General features: G+C 39.2%; 1 protein-coding gene across 3 annotated transcripts in view; it reads right to left on the minus strand.

Annotated features, from left to right (window-relative positions):
• LOC136876221 (sperm-associated antigen 7) overlaps positions 1–20,634 on the minus strand; it is a 95,066-nt gene that overhangs the window by 41,878 nt on the left and 32,554 nt on the right. For all 3 annotated transcript variants that reach the window (XM_067149989.2, XM_067149988.2, XM_067149987.2), the window contains 2 exons: positions 9,620–9,687; positions 194–282 (listed from right to left, as the gene is read on the minus strand). In XM_067149989.2, the coding sequence (XP_067006090.1) occupies positions 194–282; positions 9,620–9,687 (157 nt within the window). The remainder of the gene's footprint in view (positions 1–193; positions 283–9,619; positions 9,688–20,634) is intronic.

The raw sequence follows: 20,634 nt of genomic DNA on the forward strand, positions 1-20,634 counted from the left end.
AAAAGTACGTTACAGTGTATGTTGTTATAGTCGTGTTGCTGTTGTATAGGTGGTGTAATAAATGGCCATAACTGGGAAGTGCAACTTATTTTCTGATCTACCCTCGTAACATCACAGTAAGTAAGTTTGGAATTTTAAAAATCAAGAATTGAGTAGGCTTTATCTCAGAAACAATTTTCAAATATCTACTTACATTATGCTTCTGTATACTTGATCCATGGGTTCAAATTTATGCTTTGTTTGGGTATCATCTTGCAGGAAAGTATTGATTTGACTTTCAACCTGAAATAGTGATAAAATCTTAAGAAGAAATTGTATATTGTTCATGATTCTATATCATGTATAAAACAGTGCATTAATTATCATACTGAATAAAGTAAGAGAAAAGATAACATACATAAATACATTATCATTATAGACATTATAGACATTTCAGCGTTCAGTATACAAGCCTCTGTGAATTAACCAAGCACGTTCAAAATCCTCTATTTGCAAATTAAAAAAATTGAATTCATCCATCGTCATAATCTCCATCTACTTCTCCTAACCTCTATAGTCAAGTTTACTTTTCTCCTATCAATCTATCCTCCATTCACCTCACAAAATCCCATCACTAAAGTCGGTCCATACGCACAGCTACATCAATTGACTTTGTTCCTAACTTAAGCTTTATCTCCTCACTGTGACCACCCTTATGACCGAGCTCGATAGCTGCAGTCGCTTAAGTGCGGCCAGTATCCAATAATCGGGAGATAGTGGGTTCGAGCCCCACTGTCGGCAGCCCTGAAGATGGTTTTCCGTGGTTTCCCATTTTCACACCCCAGGCAAATGCTGGGGCTGTGCCTTAATTAAGGCCATGGCCGCTTCCTTCCAATTCCCAGGCCTTTCATATCCCAACGTCGCCATAAGACCTGTCTGTGTCGGTGCGACGTAAAGCAAATAGCAAACCACCCTCGTGCTACTGTTCCTACCTTTTTGCACCATTTGAACCGTTCTTGCTACTTTCATCTCTGTTACGAATAGATATCCTGAGTCCACCCAACTCCTGTACAACCGAGTTTGTCTGAAAATGACTGTTTTAAAGATAGTTTTGTACGAGTGATAAATTCTTTCTTACAGAATGCTGTTTATCACAAGCTGTGAAATCACTGTACTATGACAATTTTGCTATACCATTATTTGATTTTTCTTACTATACTGTTGTACTATCTTGGAAGAATAATTCTAAGTACTTCAAATGATCCCCAGTTCCAGTTTTGTATTCTCTATCTCACATTCAATCCCTCGGGGTTTTTCCGAACTGATATCACTTCAGTTCTGGAAATGCACTTTTCATAACATTCTCTCTGCACCTGTTTGAAAGTTCCAAGATATTAGGTTGCAGGCTTTCAGCACAGTCTATCATTAAACTAAGTCATTGACATAAGTACCTAAAGGGGGTGACTAAGTACCTAGGTGTTTATATAAGGAACGATCTTCATTGGGTTAATCACATAAACAGAACTGTAAATAAAGGTTACACATTATCAAGGTATTTAGGAGTTGCAGTAAGGATGTAAAGGATACGGCATAAGACCCGAATTAAAGTATGATTCCAGTATATAGGAACCTCCCCACGTTTACTTGATCCGAGAACTGGAAAACACCCAAAGAAAAGAAGCATGATTTGTTCTGGCAAAAGAGTAGTGTTACAAAAATGTTGCAAACTTTGGGCTGGGAAGACTTAGGAGTAAAGAGACGAACAGCTCAACTAAACTGCACATTCCGAGCTGTCAGCAGAGAGATAGCATGTATTGACATTAGTAGATGAATAAGATCATAATATGAAAATAAAGTTTGAATTCAAGGGGACAAATTGGGGCAAATATTTGTTTATAGCAAGAGGAATTGGGATTGGAATAATTTACCAAGGGATATCTTCAATCAATTTACAACTTCTTTGAAATCATTTAAGAAATGACTAGGTAAAAACTGAGAGGGAATCTGCCACCTGTGTCACAGCCCTAAATGCAGATCAGTGGTGAATGACTGTTTTCTTGATGGATGGAGTAGTCCTGTTTCTTTTGGCACAGGTCGCTACAAAATTGATCATGTTATAATGTTGATAAGCCAAACTACTTACTACATTTCCACCCAACTGGATTCCTCCCAGCCCTTTTATACTTTCCAGCAGATGTTACATGCAATGTAAAACAATAAGGGTGAAATATTACAGCTAGCTACAAATTTAAGTGTGGATACCCTTCCTGTTGGTCTTACTGAAAATCCTGCCAGAAGTCATTGGGATTGGAATGCAAGTTACTAGGACTGGAGATGGAAAAGCTAGACCACTGCACAAGTGTGTACCCCTATATATGAAAAAAATATGGTGTTTCAACTAAACATTTGTTTGTGTCAGAGCGAGTCGTCAGACTTTGGAGAAAGTTACGGGAGACATAAATGGTTGTTGATCAACAACAGATGGGACGCCCACACAAAAAAAAAAAGAACTCATGGAGAGGATCGGTACCACAGATACCACTATTACCACCCTATTGTGCCAGAATCTTCAGAGGGGCCACCAGAGTCGTTATCATATGCAGTTTCCAGCTGTTGGCCAGGTCTGCTTGGAACAGAAGCCTCTCCATCTCCTCTTGTCTTCCCACGACTTCTCCCTCTTCACTCTTGCCCAGTCCTCTCTTCTTTTTTGTACACACACTTCCACTCCTTTTACCCACCTGTCTCTTGGTCGTTTACCTGTTGTCTCCATTTCGTGCATCCTCCAGGTATCCTTTCCTCTGTCATTCTCTTCATATGTCCATACTATCTAAGTCTAGATGCCTCTATCCTATTCTGTTGTGAATATGTTGAATCAGACAGTGGGATATTGGCTGCCTAATGCAGGACTGATATCAAGGAGGCCTGTGCCAAAAGCTCCTCTTAAACCACACAATAGGGTAGCTCATGTGAGATGAGCAAATTATAGCACACGACATCAGGAACAGTGGAAGCAGGCACATTTTGCTGATGATGTCACCATAAGCTTGCACACAAATACAAAAGGAGCTGTTGATGATTTGGAGATACAGTGAATGGCGTGGCCAGCATATGCTGCAGACATGAACTGTGTTGAACATGCATGGAGTGAACTAAAGAGCGCAATTGCCCACTGTCCTAATTCTCCTGCAATCATTGAGCAACTGACTGAAGCTGCTACTAAAGTGTGGGATAATTTGCCTCAAAACAAGGTGGGTTATTATTTGGTGCTGAGCATGCCTGCCTTGTCATGTTCAAGCATGCCTCATGGCCTGAGTAGGCTATACATACCACACAATGAACAGTAATTTTGTGTTCATAACCTCACATTACCAAATTTGTGCTTTCCTTGAGCTTCTGTTGCTTTTGCATATCTTACTGCATGTTATTTTTCTTTGCATATACACTTCTTAATGTATAATGTACTTACCTACAAAAAGCAAAATAAAAAGTGCACTAAACCAAAATATGCAAAACATTTTTCAGCACTCCTGCACTGAAAATGGACTAAATTATAAAACTGCTTTTCTCCAAAATACCTTCTGAAAAAATCAGCTCCTGTCATAGGAAAAGCCCGATTGATTATGATATTTTGATTGGGAAAACTGGGAGTAGTTGTAGTGGAAAATCATCTTTCTCAAGTGTTTTAATAAGTGAGTCACTAACTACATCTTTATTCTAAAACATCTGCAAGAATATTTAGAAAGAATGATAAGCTGAATTTTTACAGCTAGAATTTGGAAAGATTTCTTAAGATGCAGATGCAACTTCCTGACGACCATACATCCTAACATAAAGAAACAGTAAAATGTGGTGGATGATGGGTAAAATGTTAATATCCTTTAACATTGCTTATTTTATTCAACTGACGGTTCAGGGTGCGTTTGAAAGTGTAAGAAAGAAAATCATTGCAGTCTGTAGTACTGAAGTTACTGTAAGCAAAAGAAGAGAACATGAAAGCTCAGATTTAAAAAGAAGTTTGTATCTAATATGTAAAGAATGTGGATTACAATATCATAGCACCGCACAATTACTCAAATAATCAATGCCAACAAGGAAGAGGACTAGACTCTGCTTAAAATGATTATGAAACATGGGCAAAAATCTGACGACAAATCAAGCTAAAACAGACTATCCCCAAAAACAATAATAAATCAAATAAGAATAGATAGCAGCATCTTAACAGTTAGAGGTCAATGTTAGGGATAAAGCATGGATGGTAACACAAAATCAGAAGCAAAAGGAAGAAATATGGAATGAATATAAAATTAATATTATGCTACAGCAAGTGTGCTGCAATACTCAAATTAAATACCACTTTACAATATATACAACAGTAAAACAAAGAAACCTGCATACACGATCTTCTCATCAACATGCTGAAGACGATAACACCCCTTGTGGGACGACCGACGCTCATACAATATATCGTATCGTATGTCCAAGCCTCTCATCTTTAGGCTGTCGCGCAAAACTAGCGCTACCATTCGCTGTTGTATTGCATTGCTTGTTCATGTAAGGTGTTCACAGAATGCAGCGCGGTGCCCATTCCTTCCTCAGCATGCTGTGCATTGCGCAACACACAGTGGAATTTCTATTACATTTGTCTCCCCGTATGGAGTGACATACCCAACCATCAGAATTCAATTATTAATGGCAAGGAAAATAATGTGGATTGGAGTCTATATTCTTACATACTGGTTGAGATTTAGCACTCAGAGGAAACTGTAAACCGGGGCTATATATGAATAAAAAATGTTTCTGCAAACCTGAGAATGTTCCCCAGTAACTGTCACTGGCTGGTGATATGGTTGAATCATTGCACGATGCAGCACCGGAATCTTTGCTAGTGTCCTCACTACACAAACTACTGTCCAATTCAGACTCGGAAAAGGTGGCATCATATTACAAATCCAAAATGTCAACATCACTTGATTCAGAATTCGAACCCTTTTCAGATTCTTCTTTTATCTCTCTATAGGTAATCATGGCTTACTTGACACAGAAACACATATAACGTGAATTAAATTCTTGTCACAAAACTGTAAATTACAAGGAACTCGTTGAAAGGTACATAAACCAACAGCTCACAACACAGAGCACAGTGTTCTACAATAACAGAGGTAAAAAGGCCGTCACCGCTGTAGGGGTGACGCACGCTTTCTCTGTTGCATTGTCAATCTAAAAATAGAGAGGGTCCAACACCCACCACTGACATCAAAACGTAACGAAAGACCAGCAGATGTTAAGGCGAGCAGTAATAAATGAAAAATGACAAACAGATTTCATCATCACATGAGTTGGTGCAGGTAAAAACTCCAGCCTGGAATATGCCAATTTTTCAGAGCAAGTTGCCAGCAAATCAGGTAGAAGGCAAACAAGACAGCAATACGCAATGATAAGCACAGGTTCAAGAGTTGAAGAATTGCAAGCAGCAAAGAAGAAAGCTTGGGTCTTTATGGGGCGTTTGAGCCCGCACACAACCTCTGATGTCATAAAGAAATACCTAGAAAACAGAGGAATCAAAGACAACGTTACGTGTGAAGAAACAGTAACCAATTACGACATAAAAGCTTTCAAAGTGGGCATTCCATTTGATCTAATGGACAGGGTATATGAAGAGGAATTCTGGCCGAAGGGGATTATTATCAGACATTTTCGATTTCGGTCCTTTCGCCCCATACGAGACAATGGATGCTCCTTCGAATAATTCGGAAAAGAAAATAATTGAAAGAAGGAACCAAAACTTAAAAGACGTTTCAAGAAGACTAAGAATCATGATGTGGAATATAGAAGGGCTAAAAAGTGCAATGAATATGAACCTGGAAAACTTTCTATTAGGGTACGATATAGCAATTCTATTGGAAACATTCGTCACTGACGACTGGCAACACCCAGACTTCTATGGTTTTCATCTTACAGCTAGACAGGGAGAAAAAGGTAGACCTTCTGGGGGGATAACTATCCTCCTAAAACCACACCTAACCCCAATATTATCAACCAGGCAACAGAACCATACCCTACTATTGGAATAGGCGGCCTCGTAATTATAGCCGCTTACTTCCAACCGAACATAACAGCAATCGACATAATGCACGAGCTAGGCCAAATGATCACTCAAAGCTAGCAAGATAAACCAATAATTATAGCAGGTGACAAGACCCAAGTATAGACTGTGAATTAGTGTTGGCTACTGAATGCATGATTCGAAGCAGTGTATCGATTCATTCAAGTGTCCGAGTGAATCGATTCACAGGAAAGGCGAGCTCACGGCACACGATTCAGCTTACTCCCAGCGAACAGTGCTGAGTGGCGCACTCACTGGACGTTGACGGGGAGCCGAGCTTCCGCTGCAGCGAGACAGTGTATCATAGCACATCGAAAGAATCGTGAACGAGCGCGGCTCAGTGAGACACATGATACACACGGCTCCTTCGGCTCACTGGACACGCGGAGAGCCGAGCTTCCGCTGCAGCGAGGCATACAGTGAATCATGGCACATCGAAAGAATCGTGAACGAGCGCGGCTCAGTGAGACACATGATACACACGGCTCCTTCGGCTCACTGGACACGCGGAGAGCCGAGCTTCCGCTGCAGCGAGACATACAGTGAGACATGCTAGACTGAAAGAATCGTATACTATAATGGACTCTCGAGCTCAGCTCATTTGAAAATAATACCCATTTGCATTCACTGTCCTCTTCTTACAGGGAGGTTTAAATAATAGATGGATTTATTTGCAGTGTTAAAAAGGTAGTCACAACATAATTCTGAAGTAGCTAGTAAGTAGGTAGGCTATTAGGTTATACTATTTATTAGTTTAATGAATCTTAGTATTATAACTTAGTTGACATTTGACAGTTAAACTCGACTCTAGCCTGCCCTATGACTATGAGTCATGCTCATGAGTCATGACCACTCAAAAGTACCTGTTTTATATTGGGAAGAACGGCTCAGTATTCTCTCAGTTCATATGTCACATCGTTGCACAAGACTTCAATCATATGTGGACAGACGCAATAACAGTATGTTGAATCAGAAAACCAGCGGGCTACTGTACATCTCGAGTTGCCTATACAAAATATGACGATTTAAAAAAATCCTCAGCTGATAGAAAAATACTTTTTTAAAAAAGGACTGAGCGAGTTGTCGTGCGGTTAATATCGCGTGGCTATGCGTTTGCATTCGGGGGATGGTGGGTTCGAATCCCACCGTCGGCAGCCGTTAAGATGGTTTTTCCGTAGTTTCCCCATTTTCACACCCAGAAATGCTGGCTCTGTACCTTAATTCAGGCCATGGCTGCTACCTTCCTAATCCTAACCTTTCCCACCCTGCGTTACCGGAAACCTTCGATGTATTAGAGTAACTAGCATTTTTTCTAAGAAAGGAGTTCATAGTATGAAGACAAGATGGCAGCTGCGAGCACTGAATGCTGTTGCTGCTGTCTTACCAGCACATACTACACAGATGCAGTAGGAGCGGTGACCAATGAGCCGTGAATCGGATCACTGTATCGATTCAGTAACGTGAACGGAATCAAATGAATCGATTCAGTAAAATGAATCGAATGTTCCATTACTACTGTGAATGCACACTATGTGGAAAAACGTGTGTGAACTGTACCATATTGAATTCTGTACAAGAAGAAAAATGTGTATAAGTGATTATGCAAATATGTAACCCATCAATGTAACCTATATTCTCTGTTATGGCTATTTGGCTGCATTAAATATATTATTATTGTCAATCTAATAAGCATATGTCACCCCAATAGGGGGACACAAAAATAGTAACTTTGAACATGAATTATGTCTTTGATTATCATCTACGAATGAAATTACACACATCCGTAGCCCACAACAACCTGAAATATGTATATCGCATTTCTGCAGTTTACCACGAAAAAAGCAACTGTACACATCGACGTTAACGTGTTAAACTAATGTTGAAATATACACTGAGTGGCCAAAAGTCATGGGAAGGCACTGAACGTGATGTTAATAACGAGTTGCTCCTCCACGAGCCCTCAAAATGGCAGCAATATGACAAGGCATTGACTCTACATGGTGTTGGAATCGTTCTGGAGAAATATGGATCAACGCATCTTGCACTGCTACCCACAATTGGTCTTGTGTAGTTGGTGCAGAGTTCATGGAGCATATACCAGCATAGACAGCATCCATTAAATGCTTGATTGGATTAAGATCGAGGGATCTGGAGGGCCAATCCATGGTCGTAACTTCACTGGTGTGCTCCAACCACCTGTGTGCCACCACAGAGCAGTGACATGGTGCATTGTCCTGTTGAAACATGGTATCTCCATCAGGGTATTAGGGACAGAAAGGGATGCAGATGGTCTGAAAGAATGTCCACATAATGTACACATGTCAGCGCTCCCTACAGCTGGAAAATAGGGCCTAATTGTGACCATAAGAATGCCGCCCAGACTTGAACTGAGCCACCTCCTGCCTGGACACAACCTTTTTAATAATAATAATAATAATAATAATAATAATAATAATAATAATAATAATAATAATAATGTTATTTGCTTTATGTCCCACTAACTATTTCTACGGTTTTTGGAGGCCCCAAGGTGCCAGAATTTAGTCCCACAGGAGTTCTTTTACGTGCCAGTAAATCTATCAACACTAGGCTGACCTATTTGAGCACCTTCAAATACCACTGGACTGAGCCAGGATCGAAACTGCCAAGTTGGGAAACCCCCCCCACACACACACAAAATATCAACCTTGTTGACACACAGGATCCATAGTTCATGGGGCATAAGCTACGCTGTCACGTGCCCATCGGCTCGATATAACCAGAACCGGGATTCAATGGACCATACCACACGCCACCACAGTTCCATGGTCCACTGCCGATGTTCGCGGGCCCATGCATGTCGTTGAGCTCTGTGTTGAGTTGTCAGCAAAGGGACACGAGTCGGTCGTCAGGTGGTGATGCCTATGCAGTACAGTTGCCTCCTTACAGTCCTGGTAGAAATGGATTCCTGACTTGCAACATTCAAATGGGTGGTGATCTGACTCACAGTAGCCTGTCGAGCGCCCAGTATGCTTTGCGGAGGCGACGTGATATCCATTCGTTAAACACATGTGGTCTTGTGCGGCGGTTTACGCGGGTGGTAACATTCTCTCTGCGATATTGAAGGAACACCCTCGACACTGTTGACCTCGGAAACCCAAATTTGCGAGTAATCTCCGCAATGCTATGACCCATGAGCGGATGATCATCCCCCGTTCAAAGTTGGTTAACTTGTGCCGTGTTGCCTTCTTCACGATACTGGTGTCTGTGACAGACTGCTCATTTATGCCGCAACGCTCAGCGGTGATACACGGCACATTTTCTAATGGGACAACCCTTCCTGTGACTTTTGGCCACTCAGTGTATTACAGTCAGAGAATTGGGCAGGGTTCAGAAACAAAGCAGCTTTCACAAAAAATGCACAAAAGTAAGAATCTGTTCAGTAACTACAATTTTTTAAATTTTCTTTTCCTAATAAAATAAACCTTGCATAATTATAAGTCATCTCAGTCACCATCAACTATGCTATCAACGCAAATCTGTTACAAAAATACAAACCTTTTCCTGAAATATTTTCAGTTTCTCCTTTTCTTCCTTCTGCTTTTTCATATAAGCTTCTTTCTGTTCTGAGGAAATAAAAATAAAACACTTTAACATGTAATATCTACGGACAGAAAAAGGTACAATCACAGGAACAAAATCACACACAAATATCAATAACAAAATTTAAAGGTGATAGTTAAACAAACTGCTTTGAGTATATCCCTTGATACGAAGGAATACCATTAGAATCCAAAAATTAAATATTACAAACAAAACTATGAAAAATCGAAGTGGAATCCTATCCCATCTAGCAAAAGAGGTACAAAAAATAAGATTTTCAAATTACTTCCTGTATTCACTACACCTTCAAGAAGGTTTTGTGTTTCCAGATCATGTCCTGCAGGGAGATTTGAGAAGTTATTTGCAGATATCATCCTATCAAAAGGATCAACTTGTTAACTTTTTTAGAGTGGTGGAGTACTATAAAAACTGTGCTGGCCTTTGGTCACAGGGGTTCCAGGTTCAATTCCAGGCAGGGTCGGGAATTATCACTGTAATTGGTTAATTCCCCTGGCACAGGGACTGGGTGTCTGTGCTGTCTTCATCATCATTTCATCTTCATCACGACGCGCCGGTCGCCTATGGGAGTCAAATCAAAAGACCTGCACCATGCCTCTCTGGAAGCAACACGCCATTATTTACTATAACAATGTGACTCTGGTAACAACTTTTGCAACAAATAATGGGCATTGATAAGTAGCTTTTCTTTGAGCACAGTGTGCAAATCTAATTTTAATTACAAACTGGCTGATGTACCCATGCTTTGCTACGGAATTCTACATTGTATACAGAATTCTCGGTTAGGTAGTGGACTGTACATGCTGTGATCAAGATTGTATTTAATTGCATAGCTCTTAACGTTACCCTAGAAACGCGATGGGGAAGTCACCAAACGTCTTTTCTCATATGAAAACTTGGTTAGGGTATTTTCATTGTAATAGTAGACCCGCTTGCCTACCATCAGTCACAATCAGGTTTGGGAGTTTTCATTATAATGGCAGACATTCACTCTCCACCTGCCTTTTAATATCCTCAGAAAGACTGCGATAGTGGTTTTTCCCAACTGAAATGAACATAGATCATTACAATGACATCAGTAGGAATGGCACAATTAAAAGCAATGCTTTCATATGAAATACTCAATCAAATGAAAAACCACACATTTTCTCACTTTTAACGAACAGTACTATGCTGCCGATCTTACAGCCGTGATACATGAACAGACTTCGTTTTTTTTTCGGCGGGGTTTTGGCGGGGGGCGTGAGTGTGTGTGGTTAAATAGTGGAAATTCCCAGGGCAAAAACTATGCCCTTTTACTAATCTGTTTTCTAGGAGTACCCGATGAGTCAAAAAATCTCAATTCACTACACTGGTGACGGAAAAATGTGACTTGGAGACAATTTGTCCTCCAAGCCAGAGGAGAAACCCTCTTTTCACTGCTAATTTGGAATAAAATGAATGTAGAATTTAATAAAAGTAAAGAGGAAGAAGCTTTTCTTAAGAAATGGCTCTTTTCAGGGTTGAATATTGTATTATTTAGTGAATTGTGGTGCTATAATTTGGAATACGCCTAAATTGTAATTCTAGACCAGGTCATACTACTACTACTACTACTACTACTACTACTACTAGGTGAGCCTTTGCCTTAAGTGTGCACACTGCTCATTCAAAACAGCGTGTCAGAGTAGGGATTGAATAGCTGGAATACTATGATGAACTTACCAGCAGTGTCAGAAAATGTATGAACCAGAGGAATGGCATGCTAAAGAAGAAAGTTTTGTAACTCCCCAGCTATTTCCCGCAAATATTCAGTCAGGCTATTATACTCGGTATGCAGCAGTAATCCCATCTATCGGAGTTGAGTGTCATCATAAGAGACAAAGAACATCACAACAAACAATGGTCAATGTAATGTTATTGTTGATCAATGTTATGCGCTTTCAATATTGTAGGCCTTCACATTTAGTTTTTTCCGACTCTGAAATACCACTCTTATCATAGTAGGTACGTTAAAACTAAATAAAGTATAAATGATCAGAAATTGTATTCTCTATAGCTTTTGTTATGTAGTACTTTTCGATAGGACCAATAACATAGGTATTTAAAAATGAAATTTTAGATGCCTTCCCCTAAACTACAATTTCATCCAGGGTGAATAAAACTGTTTATAGCTTAAACCGTAGTTTCTTATTCCCCGAATCTATATACTGATTTGTATTAAATTCATTTAACCCATTTCTCGTGGCTCGCCGTTGATATGGACTTAGCAACAAAAATACAAATTCATGAATATCTGTGTTATAGCCGATACAGTAAAAATGTATGACATAAATGATTGGAAATTTAATTATACATAACTTTAGTTACGTAGTATTTATCGATAGGATCACTAATAATATAAATATTTGAGAATTAAACATTAGGCCTTCCCCTAAACTATCATTTCACTCAGTGTGAATAAAATGATTTATAGCCTAGATTGTAGTGGCTCATCCCTCGACTTTACATACCGATTTTTGTTAAATTATGTTCAGCTGTTTTCTCGTGACGTGTGTACATACGTACGTACGTACATACATACATACATACAGACAGAAATGACGGAAAAGTAAAAAGTATATTTCCTTGATTCTGTGGACATGACCGATACAGAAATACCATTCTTTTCAAATTCTGAGCAATGTACACACAAAACTCTTATTTTATACCTATATATATAGATGGTAGTCCTGATGGCAATTTCTTTTGTTAACTAGTTCCTTCATTGCTGAATCACAAGAACCAATTTTATGCTATTTTAATACCAATCATCTCTTCATCTTCTACTTGATATATACATTATATCTGTAGAGAATCAGTACTTCATTGTTGTTGACAACGATAATAATAATAATAATAATAATAATAATAATAATAATAATAATAATAATAATAATAATAATAATAATAAATGGCCTCAGATACTGTGTGCAGCCATTTCTATCTGATACTATATAGGCTGCCAATATCTAAATTTCAATGCCTTGTTTTGCTTTACCAGATGTAAGACAAACTAAAACCTCTCTTGTGCAACACCCGAGATATTTTACATGCTGACAATGTATGATGAGAGTACAAATTTGACTTTTCCTACTCTTCAAAAATCCTACCATCAATGCAAGGTTTGAACCTGCAATCTTGAGATACAGCAGCCAACCTCCTACAAATGATTCACAGAGGCAGCTAATGCCTTGAGAATTTTATCTAGCTGACTTGCTTTACTACATACACTACAAATACTGAACACAGATAATAGGTCAAACAGTTTACAGTGTGGTATCTCTTTTCAAGCTGAATCTTGCAAGGTTACACTTATTCTAAAAGTACAGGGTGGTTCATGGGAATTGCAGTACTTTCTCATATAGAGTTAATTTTTAAGGACATTGTGAGCAAAAGGATTTCATACAAATTTTGAGCTTATGTTAAATATTTATAAGCTGTTTCTGAACTTGCTTATCTTTACTTCAAGGAACATGAAAAGTTGAAATAAGAGATGAATGTATGTTTCTGAAATAATCTTTCCTGAAGCTATAAACATGTGCCAAATTTATTTATGAATGCGTAACTGCTTTGTCACATCAGGAACCATCCTGTTACCGTATGTGACAATAGATAGTACAACCTGCGTCTGTCTGGCAGAGGATCAGGCGGGCAATATAAAACCTGGCAAATTAAGGGTGAATCAACGGCTTCGGGCAAAGGAGTTCTTTCTTACAGGGATTGATGAAACCTCTGTATAGGCAACAAACAAGAAATAATTGGAAGCAGTAGAGCACTACTGGAACATCCTAAAAGAAACCGTACTTATAATCCCACACCGCCATACACAAGCTGGCAAGGAACAAAAATTCTGCAGGATAGCGGACCTCTACCTAGGTCATAAGAGGACCAACAGGAATGGAGAGTGCCTCACAGACCTATGTGACAAATATAACCTGATCCTAAAGTCAACCACCTTCAAACACCTACTTGGGAGAGCCCAAACCCCATGCTAGGTGAAGTACAGATAAACCATGTGGCTATAAACAAAAGGAACCACAGGGAGATAGAGAACGTCAAGGTACTGAGATAAGCTAACCTACACTCTGATCACTAGTTCTCCTTAGTAAAGGCCAACCTCAACCTACAACTCTTGGGGAGACCAACCACTACCATAAAGTGATCCACGATATCCAGGTTCAACATTCTGAGACTTCACAATGAAAACTGCAACTTCCAGAGCACCCTGAAATAAAACCACACAGAAACAAGGGTGGCTCCTACAAAAGGCTCTACTGGATGCTACACAAGAAACCATCCCTGTCTAATCCAATAAAGGAAATCACCCCTGATGGTCCACAGAAATTGTCCAGATCACAGAGGAAAGGTGCAGAGCCTGGGTGAAATATAACCAGCATAAGGATGAGCCCAACTTCCAAGCCTTTATATTACACAAAGAAAAATAACAGCGAACATCATCCGCAAAACCAAGAGAGACAACAACAGAACCCTGATACAAGAGGCAGAAGAGATTTTCAAAAGGAACAATTCAAAGGGCCTCTACAGGGAACTCGAGAAGCAGACTATGCAGTACACAGCCCCCACCCTCTATCTTTGCGGACCAGATGGGAAGATTCAACTAAAGAATAGAGACTGCATCAATACCATTGCAGGGTACTTTCAAAAGCTCCTCAATGCAGAGGAGCCTAAAGTGAGACTCTCCTTACATGAGCCCTGAACGTATGGAAAAGGATTAAAGCAGATCATCAAGAACCTAAAAAAAACAAGGCGTCAGGTGACAACGGCATTGTAGCAGAAATGTGGAAGCATGTCTACGAACAATCTCTGCAGAGCATCCATCAAATCACACAGGATATATGGATAACAGAGAATTCACCAGAGGGATGGACACCCACTACACAAGAAAGGCGATAAGATTGACCTTGACAACTATAGAGGCATCTCCCTGATATCACCTAAAAGATCCTCTCCAGAGCCCTGCTGACTAGTCACCAAACAACTCGACTCCCAACTAGGTGAATAACAAGCTAGCTTCTGCGCCATTAGATTTTGCACAGAGCAGATGCAAAACCTCAAGACTATCCTAACATATAGGAGTTGTAGCAGAGATCCCTCGGTAGTCACCCTAGTGGATTTCCATAAGGCATATGGTTTGACAGACAGACCTCCTTCTCAACCCTGCAAGAACTGAGCCTAGATGAAAAGACAATCAGTCTAGTCCAGGCCACTCTAAGGAATATCACCTCCCAAGTCAAATTCACACGTAAGCTCTTAGAGAGCTTCCCCATTGAAATAGAAGTCAGACAACCTTGCATCACCTCCCAGGCCACTCTGAGGAACACCACCTCCAAAGTCAAGTTTAGATGTGAGCTCTTAGAGAGCTTTCCTTCAAATAGAAGTTAGACAGGGAGACTATCTTGCATCCTCTTCAACTGCGTGCTACAGAAAATTATTATTATCAGGAGCTGGTCTGAAGACTGGATACAAGAAAGAAATAATACTAATGTTATTTATTAGCTTTACATCCAACTAACTACTTTTATGGTTTTCAGAGATGCCAAGGTGCCGGAATTTAGTCCCGCAGGAGTTCTTTTACATGCTAGTAAATCTACCGACACGAGGCTGACGTATTTGAGCGCCTTCAAATAATACCACCGGATTGAGCCAGGACGAATCTGCTAAGTTGAGGTCACAAGGCCAGCGCCTCAACTGTCTGAACTACTCAGCACGGCATATAAAAAAGACAAACTCAGTGTACCCTGCCTAGCCTTTGCTGACGTCCTCACCTTGGTGACTTCTCATACTCTATGCCTCTGAATGTCCCTTGACGAATAGGAAGGGCCCGCTCAGGAAATTAGAACTCAAGAGAAGAAAAGTCCTGAGAAGGATACTAGGACTCACATGAGAAGATAATTGCATCTACAGGATCAGGCAAAACAATGAGCTCTGCAAACTCTAGGAAGACATAATTACATCCATAAAGAAAAGGCAAGTAGCTTTTGTAATCACTTAACCGCATTCACCGCCCAACATACTGGATTCATTCTAAAGCCTCTGAAATCTTCATCTTCAATAATTTACCAAGTGTAATTTTCATTTTAAAGATATATAAAATACTAAGCCCTGCAAGGAAAAATAGAAAGAGTTGCCAAAATGATCAATATGGTAAAATGTGTGATGTTTATCTTTCTGCAACAAAAATTGTGATAATTAATATATATATATTTAGGAGCTCAGAAACAAATAAATGTGTAAGGACAAGTATACACACATAAGTTACCAAATGATAAAAGAAGTTTCATTGAAACCCCACTGTCGGCAACTCTGAAGATGGTTTTCCGTGGTTTCCCATTTTCACACCAGAAAAATGCTGGTGCTGAACCTTTAATTAAGGCCGCTTCCTTCCCAGTACTAGACCTTTCCTAACCCATCGTCACCATAAGACCTATCTGTAACGAGCTCGATAGCTGCAGTCACTTAAGTGTGGCCAGTATCCAGTATTCGGGAGATAGTGGGTTCAAACCCCACTGTCGGCAGCCCTGAAGATGGTTTTCTGTGGTTACCCATTTTCATACCAGGAAAATGCTGGGGCTGTACCTTAATTAAGGCGCTTCCTTCCCACCCCTGGCCCTTTGCTGTCGCATCGTCGCCATAAGACCTATCTGTGTCGGTGCAACGCAAAGTAGCAAAAAAAAAAAAAAAAAAAAAAGTTTCATTTGTTTCTGGTCCTAGATGGAACACGGCCTGTTTATTTATTAAATAAAAATGAAGATTATATTACAGTTTTTTAATAAATGAAATACTTATATTTGAGGTACAAATGGATAATAATAAATGTTTTTTCTCAACCTTTACATAAGAAGCTATATCAAGAAATACATTTTGTTACATTAGTGAAAAAAGACAGTAAAACAGGGAAATAAGAATTATTATTCTCGTGTAATAGAGACAATGCAGCTGCCAATTCTTTGTATTGTTTTTGACCTGCTACATTAGTTTTCTTTCAAGTATTATCCCAATAACTATCAATTCTTCAGTTTGGCCAGGATACCCGGCTACGGTAATGGAGTAGACCGTACCGCCAGTAACTCAACGCCAAGTGTTGGGCAGCGGAAAATAACGTGACACCCTAAGAGAGCCAACGGCTTCGGGCGGATGAGCTTCCTTAGGACGATGATGACCCTTAGTGAAGAAAATATCACTAAAATCCATCAAATGAAGGAGTCAACAGCTCCAATTGCAAAGGAGGACAACAAATCCCAAGGGCAAAGGAGATGGAAGAACTGCCTTTAAAACTTAAATCCACACGAGTCTGTTCTCGCAATGAGCGGTGCTGTGGTCAGCGTCTGTACACCATGTGAGGAGCGTCTGAGAAATAAACTCAACGGCTCGCAACCGTAGTTTTAATCTTGGAATGATCAGCAAACCGTTCCCGAAGAAAGTCAAGTAACCTGTGCATGATGCAAACTTGCGGAATAACTACTCCAGGTGGTAATCGGAAAAGTCAATCCACTACGGCAGTATGCCGTGCAACTGGGCCTAAGGATTCTGGAGAGCCCAGAACAGCATCCAAGGAGTCGGAGCCTTCTATTGGTGACCCATCAACTAACAGCAAACTGAGACCAAAACAAAAATGCTTCTTTGGTATGCTAAATATTAATACACTTCTGAAAGTTGGAAAACTAAAAGAACTAATCAAAATTCTAGATGACCAGAAAATCTTAATACTTGCTCTTCAGGAAACAAGATGTACAGACAGTAATATGTTAGACTCAGAAAATTACAGAATATACAAAGGATAACTGGGGAGGAGAATAATGAAGAACGTCTCCCACCTAGGAACGGCTTTCATAGTACACAACAGCATAGTGGAATCAGTCCAAAACTTCTATTCACCCTCTGAAAGACTATCTCTCTTGACCATAAGATGTGGAATTAAAAATTATACATTAATAAATGCTTATGCCCCAATAAATGATGATAACAGGAAAAATCCTGACAAAGTGAAAGGGTGCTGGGATCTCTTGGAAAACGAAATCAACAAAATTCCTGCAGATCATGTCAAAGTGTTACTTGGAGATTTCAATGCACAAGTTGAGAGAGAAAGGATTTATAAGAAGATTGTAGGAGAGTTCCCGGCACACAAAAGAACAAATAGAAATGGAATAAGGCTGCAGAGCTATGCAAGGCTTTTAATCTCAAACTAATGTCTACCTACTTTAAAAAGCCGAGTAGGAAAAAAAAAAAACCTGGTGGTCTCCACACCCACACCTTGGGGAATTCCAAATTGACCACGCAGCTATCTCTGCTAAGAGCAAAAAGGAGATCCAAAATGTCAGGTAAAAAAAAAAGGAGCCAACATTGAGAGTGATCATTACCTCACGACCATAAAAATGAGATTCATCCCTCAAAATAGACAAAACAAGAGAACAAACAGGAGAACTAAATTTTATGTTGAAATGTTAAAAAACAATTCAGAAGTAAACCACAAATTCAAAGGGAAGTTAGATAAGGACAGTGCGAAGAATTGGGAGGATCTGAGAACAAAAATAACTAAAGCTGTACAGGAACTATGCCCTCTGAAAATGGAAAAGAAGCATAGATGGGAATGAAGAATGTGAAGAGGCCATAAATGAGACAATGACAGCCTGGAGAAGGTGGCACTCCTCTAAAACTGATGGGAATTTTCAGACTTTCAAGACAGTGCAGAAACAAACTTCTAAAACTATAAGAAATGTGAAGAGAAAATATGAAAGAAGTTGGCTCATGCAAATTGAAGAAAATTTCACTAAACATAATACAAGAAATTTTTACAAAACATTCAAAGAGGAAACAACAAAGTATCAATCACCCAGTCTCGGTTTTAAAGACAAAAATGGAAAAATCGGACTAAACAACAAGGACAATAATTGTGAAATTTTGGCACGTTATTTTGAAAAGCTACTGAAATGCGAAGAACCTGAAGAAAGATTAGAATTCAATCCACCACAAACAAAAGCTAAACCCTCGGACCCACCAGATGAGAAAGAAATATATGACATAATCCTAAGTCTGAAAAACAATAAGGCTGCAGGGGAAGATTTGACTGTTGCAGAACTGTGGAAAGTAGCAGGCAGTCAAGCAAGACAGGAACTGACAAACATAATACAAGAAATCTGGTGAACGGGAAAAATCCCTGATGATTGGAAGAATGCATTAATACACCCATTAAATAAGAATGGTGACAAAACAAATGTGAACAATTATAGAGGAATCTCCCTAGTAGCAGTTACTGTCAAAAACTCTTCATAATAGAACTGAACCAATAATAGACAAAACGAAATGGAGAATACCAAGGTTCACAGATCATGTGCAGAACAGACTCTAAACTTGAAAACTATAATACGAGACACGGTTACAAAGAACAAAATCTATGTCAAAGTTTTTGTGGACTTCAAAAAAGCATACGATTTAGTAGACAGAATTTCGCTACTGAACATTTTAGAGGAATGTGGAGTTGACACAAAATCAATCAATATAATCAGTCAAACTCGACTGAAACAAAGTCCAGAGTGAAATTTATGGGAGAGATCTCAGATGAATTTGAAATTAAAACCGGTGTCAGGCAGGGAGATGGACTTTCCCAATTCTTTTCAATATCATCCTGGAAAAGGCAGTAAGAGTATGGGAAGAAAGACTTGAAGAAAGGGGATTCCATCATGAGATAAGATTAGGTTCAAAGCACAAAGGGGTTGGTGTAAACTGTTTGGCCTTTTGTGATGACATAGCAATCCTCTCTGGAAGTAGAGAGACTGCCTTAGAGCAAATCAATCTTCTGAAAGAAATAGCAGGAAAAGTTGGACTTCAAATATCTTTTGAGAAGACTAAATTCATGTCAAATATTAGGGATTCACCCACAGCTCTAAAAACAGAGTAAGGGAAAATCAACAAGGAAGCAAACAGATCAAGAACAAGAAAACTGGAACTAGCATACAAACTCACTACAACACAGTAATCAAACCAGAGAGTCTATATGCCACAGAATGCATGTTCTCTATGAAAACTGGTGAAATAGAAGAGAGAGAAAAAAGAAAGGAAACTATTGAGGAAAATTTGGGGACCATTGAAAACGAATGAAGGAGAGTTTAGACATAGGAGGAATAAAGATCTATACAAGGATGAAGAATAGGAAAGGCTGTTAGACACGATCAGGAAGAGGAGAATTAAATTTTTTAGTCACATAATGAGGATGGATAACAGTAGATTGACAAACAGAGTGTTTAACCACGTTTACAAGAGCAAGAATAGCAACCAGTGGATCCAAGGAGTAAAAAAAGATATGACAGAGATTGAAATAACAGACAATGTAATACAAGACAGAAAAACTTCCAGAAGATTGATACAAAATTTCAAGGGTTTCCAGGAGAAGGAAAAGAGAAAAAAGTTAATAATAACATCTGGACACAAGAGAGGAGGAAACAGCAAAGTGAAAGGATGAAGAACTATTGGAAGTCAAGAAAAGAAGGATTAAGATGAATGCATAGGATTACTTTCTGTGGTCCTTAAATGGGCAAAATTGAAGAAAGAAGAACTATCAATTCTTCCTTCAAAAGCTGGTCCCATCTACATCATCTTCCATTCGTCAATGAACACATCCTTTTTTTTTTACTGGTATGGATGGGGAGTTTTCTGGCGACTGAAACTATACCTCGATAGCTTTGTTGGTTTTTCACAAAAGAGGGGTTTAAAACATCTCAGAGCTTTAATCAAATCACAACCTTTCATTGCTTTTTAAATCAAATATTTGCAACCATAAATATAATGCTCTTTATTCATGAAAACCAAGAATTATTTTTCTGGACAATGTGGAAATACATTTTTAATTTTCTGTGAAGCAACAATGTCTTTCAGGGGCAACATACTTTTTGAATCATGTAACACATTTAGTACAA

The sequence above is a fragment of the Anabrus simplex genome, chromosome 6 (genome assembly GCF_040414725.1).
Source record: "Anabrus simplex isolate iqAnaSimp1 chromosome 6, ASM4041472v1, whole genome shotgun sequence".
Lineage (NCBI taxonomy): Eukaryota > Metazoa > Arthropoda > Insecta > Orthoptera > Tettigoniidae > Anabrus > Anabrus simplex.